The following is a 20,211-nucleotide window of genomic DNA, read 5'->3' as shown; positions in this document are numbered from 1 at the left end:
TTTCTGTGCCTGACTTGTTTCACTTAATATAATTCTCTCAAGGTCCATCCATGTTGTTGCAAATGGCAGTATTTCATTCTTTTTTATAGCTGAGTAGTATTCCATTGTGTAGATGTACCACATTTTCTGTATCCACTCATCTGATGATGGACATTTGGGCTGGTTCCAACTCTTGGCTATTGTAAAGAGTGCTGCGATGAACATTGGGGAACAGGTATACCTTCGACTTGATGATTTCCATTCCTCTGGGTATATTCCCAACAGTGGGATAGCTGGGTCATATGGTAGATCTATCTGCAATTGTTTGAGGAACCTCCATACCATTTTCCATAGATGCTGCACCATTTTGCAGTCCCACCAACAATGTATGAGAGTTCTTTTTTCTCTGCAACCTCGCCAGCATTTATCGTTCAGGGTCTTTTGGATTTTAGCCATCCTAACTGGGGTTAGATTACCATTACTCAGTGTGGTTTTGATTTGCATTTCCCGGATGCTGAGTGATGTTGAGCATTTTTTCATATGTCTGTTGGCCATTTGCATATCTTCCTTAGAGAAATGCCTACTTAGCTCTTTTGCCCATTTTTTAATTGGGTTGCTTGTTTTCTTCTTGTAAAGTTGTTTGAGTTCCTTATATATTCTGGATATTAATCCTTTGTCAGATGTATATTTTGCAAATATTTTCTCCCACTCTGTTGGTTGTCTTTTAACTCTGTTAATTGTTTCTTTTGCTGTGCAGAAGCTTTTAAGTTTGATATAATCCCATTTGTTTGTTTTTCCTTTGGTTGCCCGTGCTTTTGGGGTCGTATTCATGAAGTCTGTGTCCAGTCCTATTTCCTGAAGTGTTTCTCCTATGTTTTCTTTAAGAAGTTTTATTGTTTCAGGGTGTATATTTAAATCCTTAATCCATTTTGAGTTGATTTTAGTATACGGTGAGAGGTATGGATCTAGTTTCATTCTCCTGCATATGGATATCCAGTTATCCCAGCACCATTTGCTGAAGAGGCAGTACCTTCCCCAGTGAATAGGCTTGGTGCCTTTGTCAAAGATCAGATGGAAGTAAGTGTGTGGGTTGATTTCTGGATTCTCTATTCTATTCCATTGGTCAGTGTGTCTGTTTTTATGCCAGTGCCATACTGTTTTGGTTATTATAGCTTTGTAGTATAGCTTAAAGTCAGGTAGTGTTATGCCTCCAGCTTTATTTTTTTTGCTCAGCATTGCTTTGGCTATGCGTGGTCTTTTATTGTTCCATATAAATGTCTGGATAGTCTTTTCCATTTCAGAGAAAAATGTCTTTGGAATTTTGGTGGGGATTGCATTGAATTTGTATATCACTTTGGGTAGTATGGACATTTTCACTATGTTGATTCTTCCAATCCAAGAGCATGGGATATCTTTCCATCTTCTTGTATCCTCTCTAATTTCTCTCAGCAGTGGTTTGTAGTTCTCATTATAGAGATTTTTCACCTCCTTGGTTAACTCAATTCCTAAGTATTTTATTTTTTTGGTGGCTATTGTAAATGGGTAGGCTTTCTTGATTTCTCGTTCTGCATGTTCACTATTGGAGAAAAGAAATGCTACTGATTTTTGTGTGTTGATTTTGTATCCTGCTACTGTGCTGAAATCATCAATTGCAAGAGGTTTTTTGTAGAGGTTTTAGGCTGTTTGATATATAGGATCATGTCATCTGCAAACAGGGACAGTTTGACTTCATCTTTTCCAATCTGGATGCCCTTTATTTCCTTCTCTTCTCTGATTGCTCTGGCTAGTACTTCCAACACTATGTTGAATAGGAGTGGTGAGAGTGGGCATCCTTGTCTAGTTCCTGTTCTTAAAGGAAAAGCTTTCAGCTTTTCCCCATTCAGGATGATATTGGCAGTGGGTTTGTCATAGATGGCTTTAATTATGTTGAGATACTTTCCCTCTACACCTAACTTATAGAGGGTCTTTGTCATGAATGAGTGCTGAACTTTATCAAATGCTTTTTCAGCATCTATAGAGATGATCATATGGTCCTTGTGTTTGAGTTTATTAATATGGTGTATCACATTTATTGATTTGCGTATGTTGAACCAACCTTGCATCCCTGGGATGAATCCCACTTGATCGTGGTGAATAATTTTACATATGTGTGGCTGTATTCTGTTTGCTAGTATTTTAGTGAGGATTTTTGCATCTATATTCATCAAGGATATCGGCCTGTAGTTTTCTTTTTGGTTCTTTATGCTTAAGATTGCTTTGGCTATTTGGGGCAGACCTTTTTAAGAAAGTCCCTATTGGCTGTAAAGTTAGGACCAAAATTTATTTTTCCAAATATTTCTTTTCTTTCTCATAAAACGTAGTAAGACTGAGGAGTCTGTTCTGTTTTGGGTTTTTTCTGCCTCTTGTTTCAATTGAATGATGAAATGAAAGACTTGTTTCTTTTCTGAGAAAAAGTTTGTTGTATTAGTTGGGCGACTGAAGACAGAATTTAGAGATTTGGGGATCAAGTCCCAGCATTCTACAGTAGGGATTGGCAGACATTTTTTGTGAAGTACCATAGAGTGAATATTCTAGCCTTTGCAGCCCACATAGTCTCTGCTGCAGCTACACAACTCTGCAACTATAGTGCAAAAACAGCCACAGACAGTGTATAAAGAAATGAATGGTGGCTGTGTTTCAATAAAACTTTATGTTTACAAAAACAGGGTCAGACACATTTGGTTCCTGAGCCATAGTTTGTCAACCCCTGATCTAGACACCTAGGATGTTCCTAAAGTCAAGTTCTGTAGTTGGGGAGGGGAGGAAGGACAAGAGGACATAGCTGTTGAGTTCCTCAGGAATATTTCTTTCTGAGTATGGATTCTTTGAGATGTGTTCTGAACAGACCCACATCATTGTTTCTAATTCTGTCTTGTATTCCATAGGAGGGCTGCACCCCCGTTTATTTAGCCAGTCCCTTAAGTATGGATGACTAGGTTGTTCCTCATCAGTGGGGCTTGCTTGGCAATTGTCCAGGCTCTAGGATCTCAGAGAGTCAGCCCCGTGTGGTCTCCCCCTCCAGGGCCAGGGGCAAAGTGAAGCATTGTCGTATCAACCGGGATGGCAGGCACTTTGTGCTGGGCACCTCCGCGTACTTTGAGAGCCTGGTGGAGCTTGTCAGTTACTACGAGAAGCACGCACTCTACCGAAAGATGAGACTGCGCTACCCTGTGACCCCTGAGCTCCTGGAGCGCTACAGTATGGTAGGTGGTTGACTCCCTCATGATTTGGTGGGCTGTCTTGTCTGAGGTTATAATTCATCTGTTCCTTCAGTCAGCACACCTTTATTAAGTACTTACTTTATTGAGTGTCTGGTAGTGCTCTAGGTCCTGGGGATACAGAATCAAAGGCAACACACAAAGACCCTGCCCTCACACTGCTTACAGTCTAGTGTGGGGGAGACAGACGGTAAGTGAGATGAAAAAAATATACATCGAGTGGGTCAGATGGTGATAAGTGGTAAGGGGGGAAAACTGGGAAGGTGGATAAGTGGATACAGGGTGATGGGGAGGTGATTGTAGTCTTCAAAGCATGGTCCAGGAGGGTCTCACTGAGAATGGGTGAGCCATGCAGCTAGCTGGAGGAAGAAAAGGCAGCAAGTGCAAAGGTCCTGAAGTGGGAGCCTGCTTGGAGGCCCCAATAGGAAGCCACATGGCTGGCATCGAGTGAGCCTGGGTGGGTAGAACTAACTGGGGGTGGTGGTTAACAGTCGACTGGACCGTGGAGGGCCTGGCAGGCCATTGTAAGACACTGGCTTTTACTCTGAGCCACTGGAGGATTCACAGCGGGGTAGAGACCTGAGGTGGTTATATGTCTCCGTTCCTTTTGGAGGGATCCACTAATCTAAAAGAGATTTGTTATGCCCCAGCCATATGCTAGGAACTGTTCTAGATTCTGGCAGTACTATGGGTCACAGTCTGCCCTTGAGGAATTGAGGTTCCAGAGAGGAGAGATAAATAATGTACAACTACATAAACAAGGTGTTTTCAGGTAGTGTGAATTGTAATGAACATGTGAAATAGGATGGCGTGAAAAGGGGTGGATGGATGCTACATCAGGTGGGGGGTGGTCAGAGAAGGCTGCCTTAGTAGGGCGAAAATGGGAGCCAGCACCTGGAGGATGAAGCGAATCGGCTCTGGGAGATGTGGCTCCAGGCAGAGGGAGTGGCTGCAGTGCAGGCCCCTGGTGACCCGAGGAACAGAAAGGCGCCTGCAGGCTGAAGCCAAGCTGGAGAGGAGCAGAGAGGTGGGGGGATGGATCTTGGCTTTGGTGTGCTGGTGAATGTTTAAACAGCTCTGTGGGGAAAGGGCCCTGCCTGGTTTGTAGCATCTGCCACTTCCTGTGGTGTAAATTCTTCCATGGTGGCCAAATTTTAAGCTACCAACATGCTGTTGTTGAACGTGGAGCCAGGAAGCGATGTACGTGGGGGCTCTTAGGAGCCATGAGTGAGCTGGATCCACGTTGTTGGATCTTCACATTTGTGTTTCTGCAAAGGAACACAGTGCCTGGCATACAGTAGGCTGGGATAGGGGCCTCTCATTTTGGGGTAGTTTCCAAGTTTGGGGGAACTTCTTGATAGCCTTCTACTGTCTCTACCCCCGAACCTCGAGTCAACTCTATGAGGCTTCCTCTCTTCTCTCAAACGGTAGGTAACCACAAGCACATCTAGACTCTTGTTATGCGTAAGGGCTAGTCCAGGAGCATGGATTGTTCCACTTATTTTTTTTGTTCTTTTTTCAGGAAAGAGATATAAACTCCCTCTATGACGTCAGCAGAATGTATGTGGATCCGAGTGAAATCAATCCTTCCATGGTACGGTGCCGATCCTCCAATTCATATTATTTCCCAGTCACTAGATTGATGTGGATTCCATCCTGCCTACTGTCCCCATAGCAGTTAGAACTGGGCGAGGGAACATTCTGGAAGACTTGGCCAAAAAAAACTACTTTTTTGGTGGGGAGGAGGGGAGAAGAAATGATGATTGAAAATATGACATCTAGTTTTAGGGAAAAGGATAATAGAATTCCATCCAAATGCGACTGTGCCTTGCTTAAATTCTGAGTTTGATGAACCACCTTTGGGCCAAATGGCTTCTAATTAAGTCTTTCAAATGTGTTTTGCTGCTGACTGAGCCTGTGGTGTTTATAAATTCTGTTGGTTCACTGACCACCTTGCAGTGCAAACGCTATCTCACATTGCCACTCTGACTCTCTGGTCTAATTTCATGCAGGTAGGGATGGATTTTACTTTTAGCCCCCAGCTCCTCCTTGCTCTGGTTGCATCTCAAATTTACTTTGAGCCAGAGGAGGAAGAACTGTGGTGAATTTTGTGCCTGGGGGACCGCCTGGTGCACGGTTAGTGTACAGCTCTCATTTAGGAAGGGGCCCTGCTGGTGGACTCTGTCCAAATCCAGAGATGAAGTTCTTTATTTTTTAAAAATTTATAATCCTTGGCCCATGCAAATCTCTTTGAGCAAGAAATGAAGTCATGAACAAATCGAGCTGTGTGCAAAATTCATTACAGGATTTTAGCTGGTAGCAAAAGCTTTTATTAGAAGTGAAGAATGTTTGGTAATGAGAATGGCCACCTCTTTTCCCCTGTGTATACGTTTTGCTAATTTAACTGGACACCTTCTGAGTAACTTCAAGCAGACCGTATATCTCTCTCCTCGATAGGACAGTAGACTTCCAGTTTATATTAAAGGGCTTGAGCCTCTCTCTCTTTTTCCTTCTGAAAGTAATTTCATAAAACCAGCTTCAAACTCATATGCCCATGAAGGTCGGGCAGATAACTTGAGTGAGCAGAGCTGGCCAGGCATAAGAAATATTTCACTATGTCTTAGCTCTGCCGAGATGACGACAATATAGTGCAAGTTTGGTGATGGCGTCATGTCGGCCAGATGGCAGGGTTATGGAGACCCTGGTAAACTGGGGAACACATTCCCCATCTCAAGGGTGGCCACTCGTCAGTGGCAGTGATTGTTGCCTTTGGAAAGGATAGGCCCCATCTGATGTCTCAAGACAGTCCAGAAATATGGATTTTTTTTGGTGAAATCTTTCAATTTTTAAACTGTGGCAACTGAACAAAGTTTTAGAGAGAACCTTCCTGTACTAGGTGAGCCAAGTAAAACACAATTGTGTGCTGAATTTGATCTCAAAGTTGCCAGTCTATGATGAGCACTTCGAAGTAAAATGATAACTGTTAAGATTGAAAAACGATGCAACAATTGAAAACACATATTGAAAAGAGGGACAAGAGTCAGCCCTGGTCTTGCTATCCCCGTGAGTGGCTCTCTGCATTTTTGGGTATTCTGTCCCGTCTGTTCTTTACCCACATGGAAATGTATTTTCCAGTCACCCCCACCTGAACCTGCCGTTTTAATTCTCCTTCATGCACTTGCTGCTCGATCATGTGTTGGTTTTCTTATTGCTAATCTTCTTAATGACCATTTTTGTTGAACCTGGTAGGCCGAGTAATTTAGATGAAATACATAGATTGCAGTTTTAACTTTAAAAAAATGTTTTTTTAATTCTACAGAATATTCTGGGTAACTGTGCCAGCTCTGTTTCCCCATCAGTGGCCATTTGGGTTGTTTCTTGTCTTTGCTCCTCTAGTTAATGCTAAAACAAACTTTTTCATGCACAAGGCTTTGGGCATCTTTTGCATTATTTCCTTCGGGTAAGCTCTTAAAACTGGAACGACTAGATCCATAGTAATAGGTAACACATGTCAATGACCACATTATCAGTTGTTATTCTAAGCACTTAACAGTGGTTAGCTCATTAATCCTCATAACAGCCCCATAAGGTAGATACTATTTTGTGCCCATTTTACAGATGAGGAAACTGAGTGAATGATTGCTGAGGTCACGTAGCAAGTAAAGTGTGGAGCTGGAACTTGGACTCTGGCAGTCTGGCTGTGAGGTGTGTGCTCTTAACCACTTGTGGATGGCTCGTTTCATGAGGGGCCTGACATGATGGCCTCTTCTGCCATCTGACAGGCTGGAGACCTCCTTGTGGAAGCCATCCTGTGGTACCCCCTCTGCCCCAGCTGTCCCTTCTTGTGGCTCTGGTTCTTATATCCATCCTTGAAGCAAGATGAACAGGTAGAGCCTATTGCATGGCAGGACCTCTGGTTAGCCTCCTGTTGGAGGTCTGTATGGCACAGCTTCTAGAAACCACATTGATTTATATGGAACACTGTGAACTATGGCAGTAACTCACGTGAATTGATCCAGTTCTGGGCTTGGCCACTTACCAGGTGGTTGAGCTTGGGCAAAGTCCTTCATCTCTCTGTATCTTGGTTTCCTCACTTGTAAAATGGGTGCAATAATACTACCACCTACCTGTTGGGGTTGTTGGAGGAGTAAAGGAGATACTGTAGGTAAAAGGCTTGGAACAGTGCTTTGACTATATTGCATATTAAGAAATACAAGCTGTTGTCAGTTTTATCATATTACATGAATTATCTCATTTAATAGTCTCAACAACCCTGTGAAATATGTACAATTTTAATTCCTGTTTCACAGATGGGGAAACTGAGGCTCAGAGAGCTTCAAGCTTATATACCTAGTAACAGGCAGAGTTATGATTTGAACCTGCCTGTCTGAATCCATAGCCTGTGCTCTGAAGAGCAGTTTTACTGGATTCCTTGTAAAATCCCTGTTCTCATTTCTTTTGGATGGGAGGAGAGGGAAACTGCCTATCTAAACAGGTTTGACAGTTTCAGAGATTTTCCGATGAATATTTGCTTGCTGTGTGGGTGTTCATTTTGTCATGGGTTTAAAGTTGTCAAGCAGCAGGCATTAAAGTGAATTCATTGAAGAAAAGTTTTATCCCAAGTAAGTTCTGTCTTACTTGTTTCTGCCAACACAGGGACCACCTTTTGATGAATTTCACAAAATAGCACGTTCATTACTCTTGCAAAATGTCAGTGTCCTGCAGGAGTCTAGTTAGAGGACCATTGGCCTACATAGAAATAGTGGTGAATTTTCCAAAATGTGAGGAAACGGTGTTACCCTTGAACTTCTGAAGTTGAGCACAGCACTGAGGGCTTCAGAGGTGGTAGTCATTGCTTAATCTAAAAGGCATATCCTTTCTTTGTTGAGGAAATTATGCTATATTGGGTCACTCCCAGGTGCCCTTGGCTCTGACCAGGCCAGTCCCCACCCCACTCCTGGGTGACTCTTTGGGGACTCGGCTCCTTTGCAATGCCAGCTCCATGCCAGCAGGTGGCGCTGTAACCTTGTTACACTCCCTAATAAGAGGAACCAAACGGTGCCTGCGAACGCTGCCCTCTGTTCCTGCAGCCTTCTTGACTGTTTCCTTCTTCTTTTCCCTGCAAGCCTCAGAGAACCGTGAAAGCTCTGTATGACTACAAAGCCAAGCAAAGTGATGAATTGAGCTTCTGCCGCGGAGCCCTCATCCACAACGTCTCCAAGGAGCCTGGAGGCTGGTAAGGCTGAGTGGGGGTTGGGCCGCCTGGCAGGTGACCTGGCCTTCTCTTTTCTTGGTGGTGAGACTCAGTGCTGGCTGAGCTCTGAGCCTCTTTGTCTGCTGTTTTGGGCTGGCTTTTGAACTGTTGTGCCCTGAGTCCCTGCAAAGGTGGCTTGGTGCATGCCATATTTGGGAAAATGGATACACAGCAATGTTAACAGTCATCATTAATATCATATCATATACGAGGGTACTTCAAAGCGTTTGTGGAAAAATGGAATTGAAAGATAATGAGTCCTTCCATGAACTTTTTGAAGTACCCTTGTATTCCAAATCATCGTATACTGTACATTATTATAATCACAACAGTAGCTACCATTTATTGAGGTTTTACCATGTGCCAAGCACTCTGCTAATCGCTTTCATGCATCATCTAACCAAATCTTCATTCTCACCCTGCAGAGTTATGAACATGATTATCCCCACTTTACAGAATGAGGCTTTCCAAGGTCTCACAGCTACTGAATAGCTCAGGCTCTTCACATTATACAAGCCTGTGTCTGGTTTTAAATTCAAATTCTTATGCTATTGCTTAGTCGTGTGCTCTGTGCAATGGCCCATCCTGAATTGAAGAGAGTAGATTTTTTGGGCAAAGTTACCTGGATGTGCTAGGGTTTAGTTACCTCTTTCCTTTTTTCACCTTGGAAGAAGAATTAACTATCCATCAGTAAGTCACTGGGCAAGTGGTGACTTCTATCTGAGAGCAATAAGAATTTACTCACAATCATGAGCACTAGCAGAGATCCAGGCCTCTCCCCAGACTGGCATTTCTTCCTCCTGCAAGACAGCTGAACCTGACTCAGAAATCTGAATGCAGTTTGTACTGAGTGCTTGTGTGTGTCATGCTCTGTTTTAAGCACTTCATTTGAAATAACTCATTTGATCCACATGATGATCCTATAAAGTTCTGTTGTTACCTGCATTTTACAGATGAAACTGAGGCACAGAGAAGTGCAATAACTTGTCCAGGGTCACACAACAGGCTGAGATTTGAACCCAGGCCTTCTCACTTCAGAGCCCATACTTTTAACTTCACTCATGTTCTAGGTCCCTCCCTGCAAAGGTCCCTAATCTAGGGATCTTCCAACTTTTTTTTTAAATTAAGAGAACCGCCTGATTCCAAACAAATTCTTACCTGGATCCCCAGAATCAAAAATGGGTACCAGCAGAGTTATGTTGAAGCTGGAGTGGGGGGCTTTCAGCTGTGCTGTTTGGCCTCCTTGCTGATGTCCTCTCCCCATGGCAGCCCCTGGTGATCCCCTCTGGAGGCTCCCAGACCCAGTTTGCCAACCATGCTGTCATCCGTCTGCTTCTCCCCATTTCAGAGGCCTGGCTTTGCCAAGGTCTCCCCACTCTAAGTGGCACAGCCAGAATTCAGATGTGCCTCAGGCCCACTGACCCTCCCTCAGTGCGCTTCTGCACCTGCCTCTGTCTGAGTCCCACTCTTACCAGTTGTGGGTGGATCCCAGGTGATAATACCAAATCACACAGTTTTCCAACATGTGCAAGACAGCCTCGTGCCTTTCCACACCTCTGATGTGGAATTCTCCAAATTTCTAAGGCTATTGTCTTGAGATAAGCTAAAAGACTGGTGGAAGTTCCTGTGGCGAGAGACTGTGGGTGAAGTGCCCAACGCTCCTGTCCTTTCTCATTCTCTCTCTGATGGCAGCAGTGCCACCTTATGGGCTACCTCCATCAGAGTACCTTTTTTTTTTGGCATCCTCCCAAATTGGTTCCTGTACAACTAGGGGGACCAAATAATTTTTGTCCAAACTGTGATGCTTTTGAGAGTGTAGGGAATACAATTATTAATAATTATGCCTGGGCAATAGGTATAAACTGCGCAGTCTTGGGCAGACAGTTCCGTCTCCCTAAGTACCGCCAGCCTGTGCCTGTCGTGGGTCTGGAGAGATGAAGGTGAGGAGGGCCTAGAAGGGCCTACGACTGGCAAGCCTGTGTTTCCATCTGGTGAATGGCACCATTGGTCCTCACTCTGCTCATTCAGGCCAAAAAAATTAGCTAAGTGCTTCCCACCTCTGTGCGGTACAGATTTGATTAAGGTCAAGAAAGGTGTCATGTAGGGGAGAAGACAGATGTAGGACTTACAATTTATAATTATGATTTAACTTATACGTTAAACATAAGGTATGGTTGCTCAAATGGCTGTGGGAAAGGGTGCCAGGGGGCACAGAGGAAGAGTACTCAGCCTAGGTGGCAGTCAGGAAGACTTCCTGGAAGAGGAAGCCCTTGAGCTAAGTCTTAAACGGTTAGTGGAAGGACACTGGACGTGAGGGGCATGGACCAAAGAATGGAAGCTAGGTGGCATGGCAGGAGCATGGTGGGGACAACGGGTCATCTGGAATGAAAGTCACGCTTGAGTCATGGGGAGTCAGAAGGTGAGGTCTGAGAGCCCCTGGGATCAGACTGTGCTGGGCTGTGACATCCAGGCTTGAGAATCTGGCTGGATTCTGAAGGCCCTGGGGAGCTGTCATGGTCAGAGGTACATTCTGGAGATCCAGTCCCCTGGCTGTATCCAAGGTGGCTGGCTTGGAAGAAGGAGGCCTGCATGGCTGGGCATGGACTCGGGGAAGAATCTTGGAGGTGCTCGCAGTCGGGGTCAAGGGGCATTCATAGATCCATCGTGACCCCAGTTAGTGCTGTTGTATAGGAGTGGTGTTTTAGCTTTAATAGCAAGAACGAACTCTACTGAGCACTTTGTGCTGGGCACTGTTCAGAGCTCTCAGCACGTGTTCATTTACACAGACCTCGTAAAATCCTCCGAGGGGTGCACTGGCATCCTTTCCATCTTACAGATGGAACGCCCAGGCACAGAACGCCTGTGTAGTTGGGGATGGCGCTGGAACCTGACTCCAGGCTGTCTGGCTCCAGAATCTTCTTCATGCTGCCCTCGTCTCCACATTCCCAGCTCCCCCTGAAACGGGGTGGGGCCTGCCCCTAGAGTGGAGCTTTCGTCTTGAATGGCCTCTCACTTCTGCTTAAAGCACTGAAACTGTTGAATTTCGGTGTCTTTGACCAAACATTAGGATCATGTTGAGAGGCAGGAGACACCCCGACAACTCGGTGGTGATTGAAATGAAAGCAGAAGCTCCGTTGTCCCAGATGACCACGTGCTCTGGTCCCCTGGCCACTTGCTGCCTTTCTCCATCAGAATTGAGCCAGCAGCTGGGTATCTGGTGGGGAGTGATCGGTTGTTAACGTGGCCCAGAGAAGGCTCTTGATGCCCTGTTCTTATCCAGGTGGAAGGGAGACTATGGCACCAGAATCCAGCAGTACTTCCCATCCAATTACGTGGAGGACATTTCAACAGTTGATGTTGAGGACCTGGAAAAGCAGGTGAGTGTCCATCACTGATCATGTTGTGGGGCGAGGACCCACAATCCTATTTTTAGGGAGTCCCCTGAGCCGTCTCTGTGGGTGAATATTGACATTTTACAATTTATTTTTTGCTACTATGGTCTCTGTGGAGCTCCTGAACAGGGAAGAGAGAGAGATATGGAAATTGGGATTGTCCCCAGGCTGTGGTGGGTGAAAGTCACTGTGACAAGCCAGTCATGTTTTAATCAGGTTGTCCTGGACTGGAAGGCTTTGAATATGCAGGAGAAATTCCCTTGGAGTAGAAGTGGCCAAATGGGGAATTTGTCCTTTGCTTAAAGCAGCTTGCAAATAAGATGCATTAGTGTGGACAGCCAGACATTCGGGACGTGCTTGGTATGAGTAAGCAAGTGGGCCTAACCAGCAGGTGACATGAGGCCTTCCTGGTAACTTTGCAAACCTGGTTTCTGTTCCCCAGCTGCCTCTTTCCCAAGAGGCTCAGAGAACAGCCACTTTTAGTGTGACCGCACTGTACCAAGCATGACATCTTTGTAACGAGGACTTTCAGGTCCCTTTAGAGCCCGAGGCATTTATTTCCTAAGGGAGGTGAGGCAATCTGGGAAGGCTTCCTGGAGGAAGGGGCATTTGAGCCTTAAAAGTCAAGTCAGAGTTCAACAGCAAGAGACTGGCAGGAGGGAGTTCCAGGTGGGAGGCACAGGCAAAGGTGTGGTGGTGGGAATGCAGTTGTGTTCAGTGTGCTCAGACTGATGCAGAGACACAACGCCTGCCCCCTGTCTGTTCTGCAGAGCACTGAGCTGCATAGTCAGCATTAGCCTGGTAGAGGATGGGTGGGGGTAGTACAGGCAGTGGGTGTGTGCACAATTCTTTCAGCTTTTCTGATGCCTAGATATTCTCCATCTCAGCTGGACCCTCAGATGGTCCAAATGTGCAGTGGGAGGTAGAGCACAGAAAACTAACGAGGGCACGGAAAGCCTTAGCATCCAGATCACAGAGGACGTAGGAGCCACAGAAGGTTCTTGAGCAGGACATTAGTAGGCCAAATAGTCCCACTCCATAATCATGTCAGATGAAAGGTCTAGAATGTGTTTGGAAACTAGATCTGAGGTCGCATTTTGAAGCCTGTTCTAGAATTCACAAGGCACGTTTGTACAAGTTGGAAAATGAAATGCGAACCCGCTGGCACCTGCTCACCGCTCGGTCTATCCTATGCTTCGTTATTTAGCCGTCTCCCGTGGACGGATGCTGGAATGAAAATGCATTTTAAACAGTTCCACAGGCAGTGTGTCTGCCAAATGGTGTGCTTTGGAAACTGGTCGTCTTTTTATTATTTCTGTTACGACTAACGTGAGTTATGTCTTGTTTCTTCACAGATTATTGAAGACAATCCCTTAGGGTCTCTTTGCAGAGGAATATTGGACCTCAATACCTATAATGTCTGTACGTGCACACATAATCACAGCTTGGATTCCTACCCAAATCCCCTAAAGCCTGACCTCAGAGCTGCCTCGTGCAGGGAGGCGCTGGCCCTGGGTTCTGTCTGGACTTTGATGTCGGCTCCTTCCCTGGTCAAGGCTGAGTATTTGGGCCAGCTTTTCAATGATTGTGATGCTACATCTGCTATTAATATCTGTAAAGTGCTAAAACAGAGCCTGGCACATGATATGTACCAGGGAACTGTTAGCTGTTATATTACCAACGTCATTATTATTATTTCAGGGATCTGCCTGTGTTTCCCATACTTTTCTAAGAAAAGCTGACCTGTTGGCCAGGCTGGGATGGAGCATAGAGTTGGGAGTCTTAAGTTCTAAGCTCAGCCCTGCCTCTCAGTGGCTGTGAGACCATGGGCTTGTCACTTTCCCTCTCTGAACCTCAGTTTCCAGGCTGCTCAGCTGGGGATTGGGACACCTAGCCTGCCCACGCTGGAGTCTGCTGCAAGAGGGGAGCAGAGGCATGACCCTGAGCATGCAGGCGTCTGTGATGGTGTCAGGGCTGTGATTTGCACAGGGCTTCCCAGGTCTGGAGCATGCCTGCTTTTAAGTGGGCACAGCACAGCTCCATATGAAGGGGCTGCAGGCAGTGAGGAGAGACATTTTGGCCAGAAAGCCCCAGCAGCTTTCTTCTTGGAGCAGCCCGAGTCTGTAGCAGGCCCCATTTCCTGCAGCCCATCAATTGCTCAACCTGGTCTCGCTCCGTCCAGGACCCTCCCTGGGGAGGCCTGTGTGTGGTCTCATAGGCCTCAGATGACAGCAGTCCCAGGAACTTCATGCTTCTATCACCAGAGCTTTGCTTCCTATATTTATTACCTGTTTTTTTTGTTTTGTTTTTCGTTTTATTTTTTTCCTTATGATAATCTGGTATGATAGGTAAGAGAGGGATTCTTTGCTCCAATTAACAGACGAGAAAACCAAGCTCAAAATGACCAAAGCATCTGCCTGAGGTTCTGCAGCAAGTTAGCAGATGAGCTGGGACAGGGGGTTCGGGACTCCTGCCTTCACCTCTGATGCTCGTTGTATCCTATCCCGCCCTGTGTGTGCAGAGCAGAGGCACATGGCTCGATGGGTATGAATAGGGACCTTGGAGCCAAGTTTGATTCGAGTCTCAGTTTTGCCACTACTAGCTGTGTGACTTCCACACATTACTTTCTCTCAATGAGCCTGGTTCCTCCCCTGTGAAATGGGCACAACAGGAGCAGTGCCCCACAAGGCTGGGCTATGATTAAATAAAACACAGTGTGTGGAATCTGCTTAGAATACTGCCTGGCATCTAAGAGCTCAGAAATCTTAGCTACTCATATTATTAGGCAGATAGTTTTTCCTTTCATAAACTTAATTTTCTTCTGCTTTCTCTGGATGTGGGAACTTCATTCCATGACCTTCTCCTGGCTTGCTGGCAGTCTCTGGTGTTCTTTGGCTTGTGGCTGCATCATTCTGATCTCTACCTCTGTCTTCACGTTTCTTTTCCCCTGTGTCTGTGTCCTAAATTTCCATCTCCTTTCTCTTACAAGATGCCCATTGTTGGATTTAGGGTTTACCCTAAATCCAGGGTGCTCTTATTTCTAGATCCTTAACTTAAGTATACCATCAAAGACGCTATTTCCAAATAAGGTCACATTTACAGATACCAGGGACTTGACATATCTTTTTGGAGAAACTCTATTCAAACTGCTGTGTACCTTAAGCAGTAATATGTGTCAGGAGTCCAGACACCACCTGATATACAGTAGATGTCTCAGTCAGCGCTAATTGTGATGTAGTGATGGTGGTTTGGTTTGGTTCTCGAGAGAAATGGCTCAAGCAGTGTCAAGTCTGGTCTTCGTGTCCTTCTAGCAGGCTGATTAGGACTTTTCTTATTCTCTCCCAAAGTGAAAGCTCCACAGGGGAAAAACCAGAAGCCTTTCGTCTTTATCCTGGAGCCCAAGAAGCAGGGTGATCCTCCAGTGGAGTTTGCCACAGATAGAGTGGAGGAGCTCTTCGAGTGGTTCCATAGCATCCGGGAGATCACCTGGAAGATTGACACCAAGGTAGGCTCCCCTGGGCCCAGGCAGTGGGAGGAGCAGGCCCAGGGGCTACACGACATTTGGGGAGGAGACGAGGCTGGTCCAGATGGTAGGAGCATTGTCGACGCCTGTCTGACCCTCCGGGTCTTACCACGGAGGCACCACCTTCCTCGTGTTCATTGTTTTCTTGTTTCTAAACATTGTCCATGCCGCCTGGGACTTTCCCACAGCACATGATCACTGAGCTCGACTCCCTGGACCCAGAGCGGGCCTGGGAACACGGTAATCAACAAGACCCGGTTCCTTCTTGTGGAGGCACCTCCTGCTAGACGGGAACCTTTTCAGGATTATCCTGACTGGGGCATCAGCATTCAGCTGGAAGTGTTTTGAGAAGGTGTGAGATTCTGGGTTAAGAACGGGAGGTTTGGAATTAGGCAGACTTGAGTTTGCATTCTGGCAAGGCTGGGCCCTGTCAAGGAACCTGGCTTCTCTGGGCCTCAGTTTCCTTGTCTGAAAAATGGGGAACCACATCCCTAACTCAAAAGAGGAACTGAGGTGATACATGAGAAGTGCTAGGCTCAGTGCCTGACACACAGCAAGGGCTCAGCCTGCAACAGCATTTAGCCATCATGTTGTCATTATACTGGGTTGACATAGGAACGTGTTGGCACGTCTTGAGTGATGGAGGGATGTGCCATCTGCTCTTTCCTGTGGCTACAGCATTGGAAAGAAATTTTAGTTTCCTGTTGTAACCATGTGCATCTGAGGAAAATCTTGACCCAAAGGACTGATTTTAAGGCTTTCCTGTGACTTCTTGTTCCCCTCTGTCTTCTGGCTGTAGTTGATGAGTCTCTCTCCTCCAAAGTACTTATAGTGGTCACCTACCAGCTACCACTGTAAGGGGCTTGGTCTTCCTGTCCCCTTGGGGGAGGGGGTCCTCACATCTTGGCCAGTCTGCGGTCACCAGAGGCCCCTTGCTGATCCTTTCACCTCTTAGAGGGAAGTTGTCTTCTCTAAAGACTTCTGCAGCAGGCTAGTCAGATAGGCACCCTTCCTGGCAGGACCTGCCATCTTTTATCTGTTCCAGAATCTGGTCATGGGCCTTACCTCCGGCTCCTGATTCTTCCCTTGGCTTGTCACACCATCACTGGTTGCTTGGAATGAACTTTTAGTTGCATCACCCTCCAGTGTCTCTAATGTAGTACAGCTCGGGGGCACCACTGCCCTGAGGGTCATGTGAAAAATTATTTCTCCTTATCTTCTAGGTGTTGCATGGTTGTCATCACGATCTGTATGGCACCCTTCACCAGCATGTGATGCCTCTGAGCATGTTCTGGTATTTGTGATTCTGGGTCCTTCTAGCTGAGAATGGCTGTGATGCGGGTCTCAGAGTGGTGCGGGCAGGAGACACCTGCCACCCTCTGCCTGGTGCATCTGGCTCATCTCCATTCTTTTAATGCAGAACAATATGATTTCACTTAAAGGGTCCCTCCCCCACCCCTCCCACTCTGCATGTAGGCTTCTGAAATCAAGCCTGGCTGTTCCAGCTGCTTTTCACGGCCTTTGATCTACATTCCTCCTTAATTGGTTTTTGCATTTGCTTAGATTTCATGAGACGATTTTTAAAGTGGTAGTATTACATCTGAGGGTTAAAAAGACAGGAGTCAGCAGGATTGACTGAGTTCCGGTGCGGGGCACAGCCACCCTGCGTGAGGAGCTGGCGTGGCAGTGAGGAGAGCCCCATCCTGCTTTCGGGAACCAGCGTGCCAGGAGCCCTCAGCTCGCTGCCAAGCGCCTCACCAAGGCCTTGCCACGCGACTGTCCCTGAGTTCTTGCTCAGGGTTCTGGATTTTTACAATCTCTGGCCACCCCACAGTCAGTGACAAAGACCAGTCGTATAGATCCATCTCGTTAGTGAGTTTCCAGTGTCTAAGTGTGTTGTGACTTCGTATTCTAAGGCGGTCCGACGGGCAACACCTAAGGTCTGGGGAGTGATTGTCATGCAATCTGGAAGAAGTAACTGAGGCTGAAGCCAGATAGCTTGGCGTAGCTCTGTGTTTTGTGAGTGAGGCCAACATTCCATAATTTGATATAGATGCGACACGTCCCACCCCACCCTCATTCTAAGCAATTCTGTTGTCATTAGCGGTGAGATGTGTTGGTGCTGGGATTTCCTGTCCCTAAACAACCCCAAAGTGAAAGTTGTGCACCAAGAGGACAAAGCCACCTTGACACAAGGACCAGGAGAAAACACCCAAGAAATGAAATGTGGAAAAATGGAAAAGAAATGTGGCTTCGTTTCTTTGATGGCATTTTGCTGTTGGCTGTTGGGCTGACGTCTTCTCTAGCCCTCGCTCCGTGCCCATCCCACCCACAGTGATCCTTCTAAGCATTACCGCTACTGCTTGCTTGGTGCCCAGAGGATGTTCGGCAAGTGTGGAAAGAGCTGGTGAAAGCTGAGTGTGGGTAAATGAACTAGGGTGAATATCGGAGTCACACTCAAAGCTGTCTTGGTAACATGGTCACTGCCAGAGCTCCCGGAAAGGACTTGTTTGCTGACAGCCGCCAAGGTCCACTTCGTGTGGCCCTAGGAATTACATCTGCACTCATGACAGAAGAAATTGGGTGCCCACACCTGCTTGTTTACCAAGAGAGGACTCTCCCATCCCTGGCTGAGGGGAGGCAGCCCCCAGAGCAACCGGAGTAGCCACTGTACATGGTTGGCAGATCCCGGTGCAGTGCTAGGGTGTCCTTGTCTAATACTTACTATAACCCTGTGAGGCTAGTACTTCTGTCAGCCTCATACAGTTGAGGAAACTGAGGCACAGAGAGATGATGTGACTTGCCCAGTTGACACAGCCAATAAGTGGCTTTCAAACTTGTGTCTCTGATTCCAGTCCCCACTGTCTTAACCACTGCGGTTTGTTGCTTCTCTTACCAAATCACTTCCTGTCACCTTACACTTGCTACACACTGGGCCCTGCCATCAAGGGACATATCTCAGTGGAGAAAAAGATCTGAGCACTAGCCTGGGATGGCATTAATGTAGGGCTAGTCCGATATGAGATGGAGCAAGGCAGAGACGGCTTGCTAATGAGGTGAGCGGTCTGGAAGGTTCAGGAAGGCAGTATTCCTTCCCCAGGCCTGGCTGAAGGCTTCCGAGAGAAGGAAGGAAGCGGGGAGTTGCTGGGCCAGCAGGTCCGTCGGCGCCATGGCTCAGAGGGACCTGGGATGTGATCTCTGGGGCTTTGGGTCAGGCCAGCAGCTTAAGCATCTGGTCTTGACATTGGCTGGCTATGAAGCCTGGGGTAAGCTGCTCAACCTCTCTGTGTTAAATGGAGATAAATTTTCCTTCTCTGGGTATGCACGGACCGACTTAGGTAATATCCAGTAAGCACTTGGTGTGTGATCCCTGAAGCTAAGCACCTGCCTGCAGAATTCTCTCAAGGTTCCCCCTTGGCCAAGGAAAAGGCTATAATAGTCAGAATTTGGGGAGGCCTGAGACAGTTGCCTGGTTTGGGGTGAAGCAAGCAGCTCATCCTTACTGGATGAAGTTAGATTGATGGGGGGTCTTCCAGGGACAGAGAGTCATGACAAGGATGCTGTGGTCCACGGGGACATGGAGTCATGGACTTGGAGAACTGGAATTTGACAAACTGTACTAGTGTGGTTTTAGGGAAGGGGACAAGATGACAGGCAGGTTGTTCAGGAGAGAGAGGTGGTGACAAGAAGAGCCCCCTCCCTGATGTCTTGACCCCAATTTATTTTGAGAGCTGTGGCCAGGGACTGAACTAGACATCAAACCTGAGTGGGAACAGATTGGTTGAGAATTTTGGCAGTAAGAGGAAGGAAGGACAGAGGAGAGGCAGGGGTTGTGCTCAGGGAAAGGAAATGTTCAACTCTATGAAAGATCTGAGTGCGGAGGACGCCAGGGGCGCTGGGAGGAGGGGACTTCTTAGGTGCCAGCTGGAGGGCTGCAAGTAACGATGGTTCACTCCAAACAGGAGAACAACATGCGGTACTGGGAGAAGAACCAGTCCATCGCCATCGAGCTCTCTGACTTGGTTGTCTACTGCAAACCGACTAGCAAGACCAAGGATAACTTAGGTAATCTTCCCCGTGAGTCTGTCCCCAACTGTGGGGAAAATGACAATCTCCTTTTGAGTATGATACTGCCAGAGAGGGTGGAGTGTGTTTTCCTGCCCTTTCTTACCTGCTCTAGGCAGAAGCCTCACCTTGAGTTTGTCCTCAGGGCAAAGGTGCTAGTGAAAGAGGTCCTTTCATTGTCTCAGTAGGAAAACCCCCTTACAGGGTGGATTAGTTTCCTAACGCTGTTGTAACAAATTACCACAAGCTTGGTTGTAACAAATTACCACAAGCTTGGTGGCTGAAAACGACATGCATTTATTCTCCCACAGTCCAGGAGGCCAGAAGTCCAAAATCAAGGTGTCAGCAGGGTCGTGCTCCTTCCAGAGGTTCTGGGGGAGAAAACTATTCCTTGCTCCTTTAAGCCTCTGGCGGCTGCCAGCATTCCATGGTTCGTGGCCCCATCACTCTATTCTCTGCCTCCATGGTCATGTGGCTGCCTCTTCTGCCTCCCTGTTATAAGGGCCCTTGTGTTTGCATTAGGTCCACCTGGATCATTGAGGCTAATCTGCCCATTTCACGCCCCTTAATTTAATCATATCTGCAAAGCCCCTTCTGCCTTATAAGGTAACATATTCACAAGTTCCAAGGATTAGGACTTGGACATCTTCAGGGGCCATTATTTAGCTTATCATGGGGGGATTAGAAAATGGGTCTTTAAATTCTCCAAAGTGGCAAGTTCTTTGATGATGCCTTTCATCC

General features: G+C 46.7%; 1 protein-coding gene across 1 annotated transcript in view; it reads left to right on the top strand.

Moving 5' to 3' along the window:
- PLCG2 (phospholipase C gamma 2) overlaps nt 1-20,211 on the top strand; it is a 139,945-nt gene that overhangs the window by 97,552 nt on the left and 22,182 nt on the right. The window contains exons 20-26 of the mRNA XM_063111124.1: nt 3,041-3,221; nt 4,759-4,830; nt 8,363-8,472; nt 11,771-11,867; nt 13,238-13,304; nt 15,230-15,387; nt 19,368-19,470. Of these exons, the coding sequence (XP_062967194.1) occupies nt 3,041-3,221; nt 4,759-4,830; nt 8,363-8,472; nt 11,771-11,867; nt 13,238-13,304; nt 15,230-15,387; nt 19,368-19,470 (788 nt within the window). The remainder of the gene's footprint in view (nt 1-3,040; nt 3,222-4,758; nt 4,831-8,362; nt 8,473-11,770; nt 11,868-13,237; nt 13,305-15,229; nt 15,388-19,367; nt 19,471-20,211) is intronic.

Source organism: Cynocephalus volans, chromosome 10, assembly GCF_027409185.1.
Source record: "Cynocephalus volans isolate mCynVol1 chromosome 10, mCynVol1.pri, whole genome shotgun sequence".
NCBI lineage: Eukaryota > Metazoa > Chordata > Mammalia > Dermoptera > Cynocephalidae > Cynocephalus > Cynocephalus volans.
This window is presented reverse-complemented; position numbering and strand designations above follow the sequence as displayed.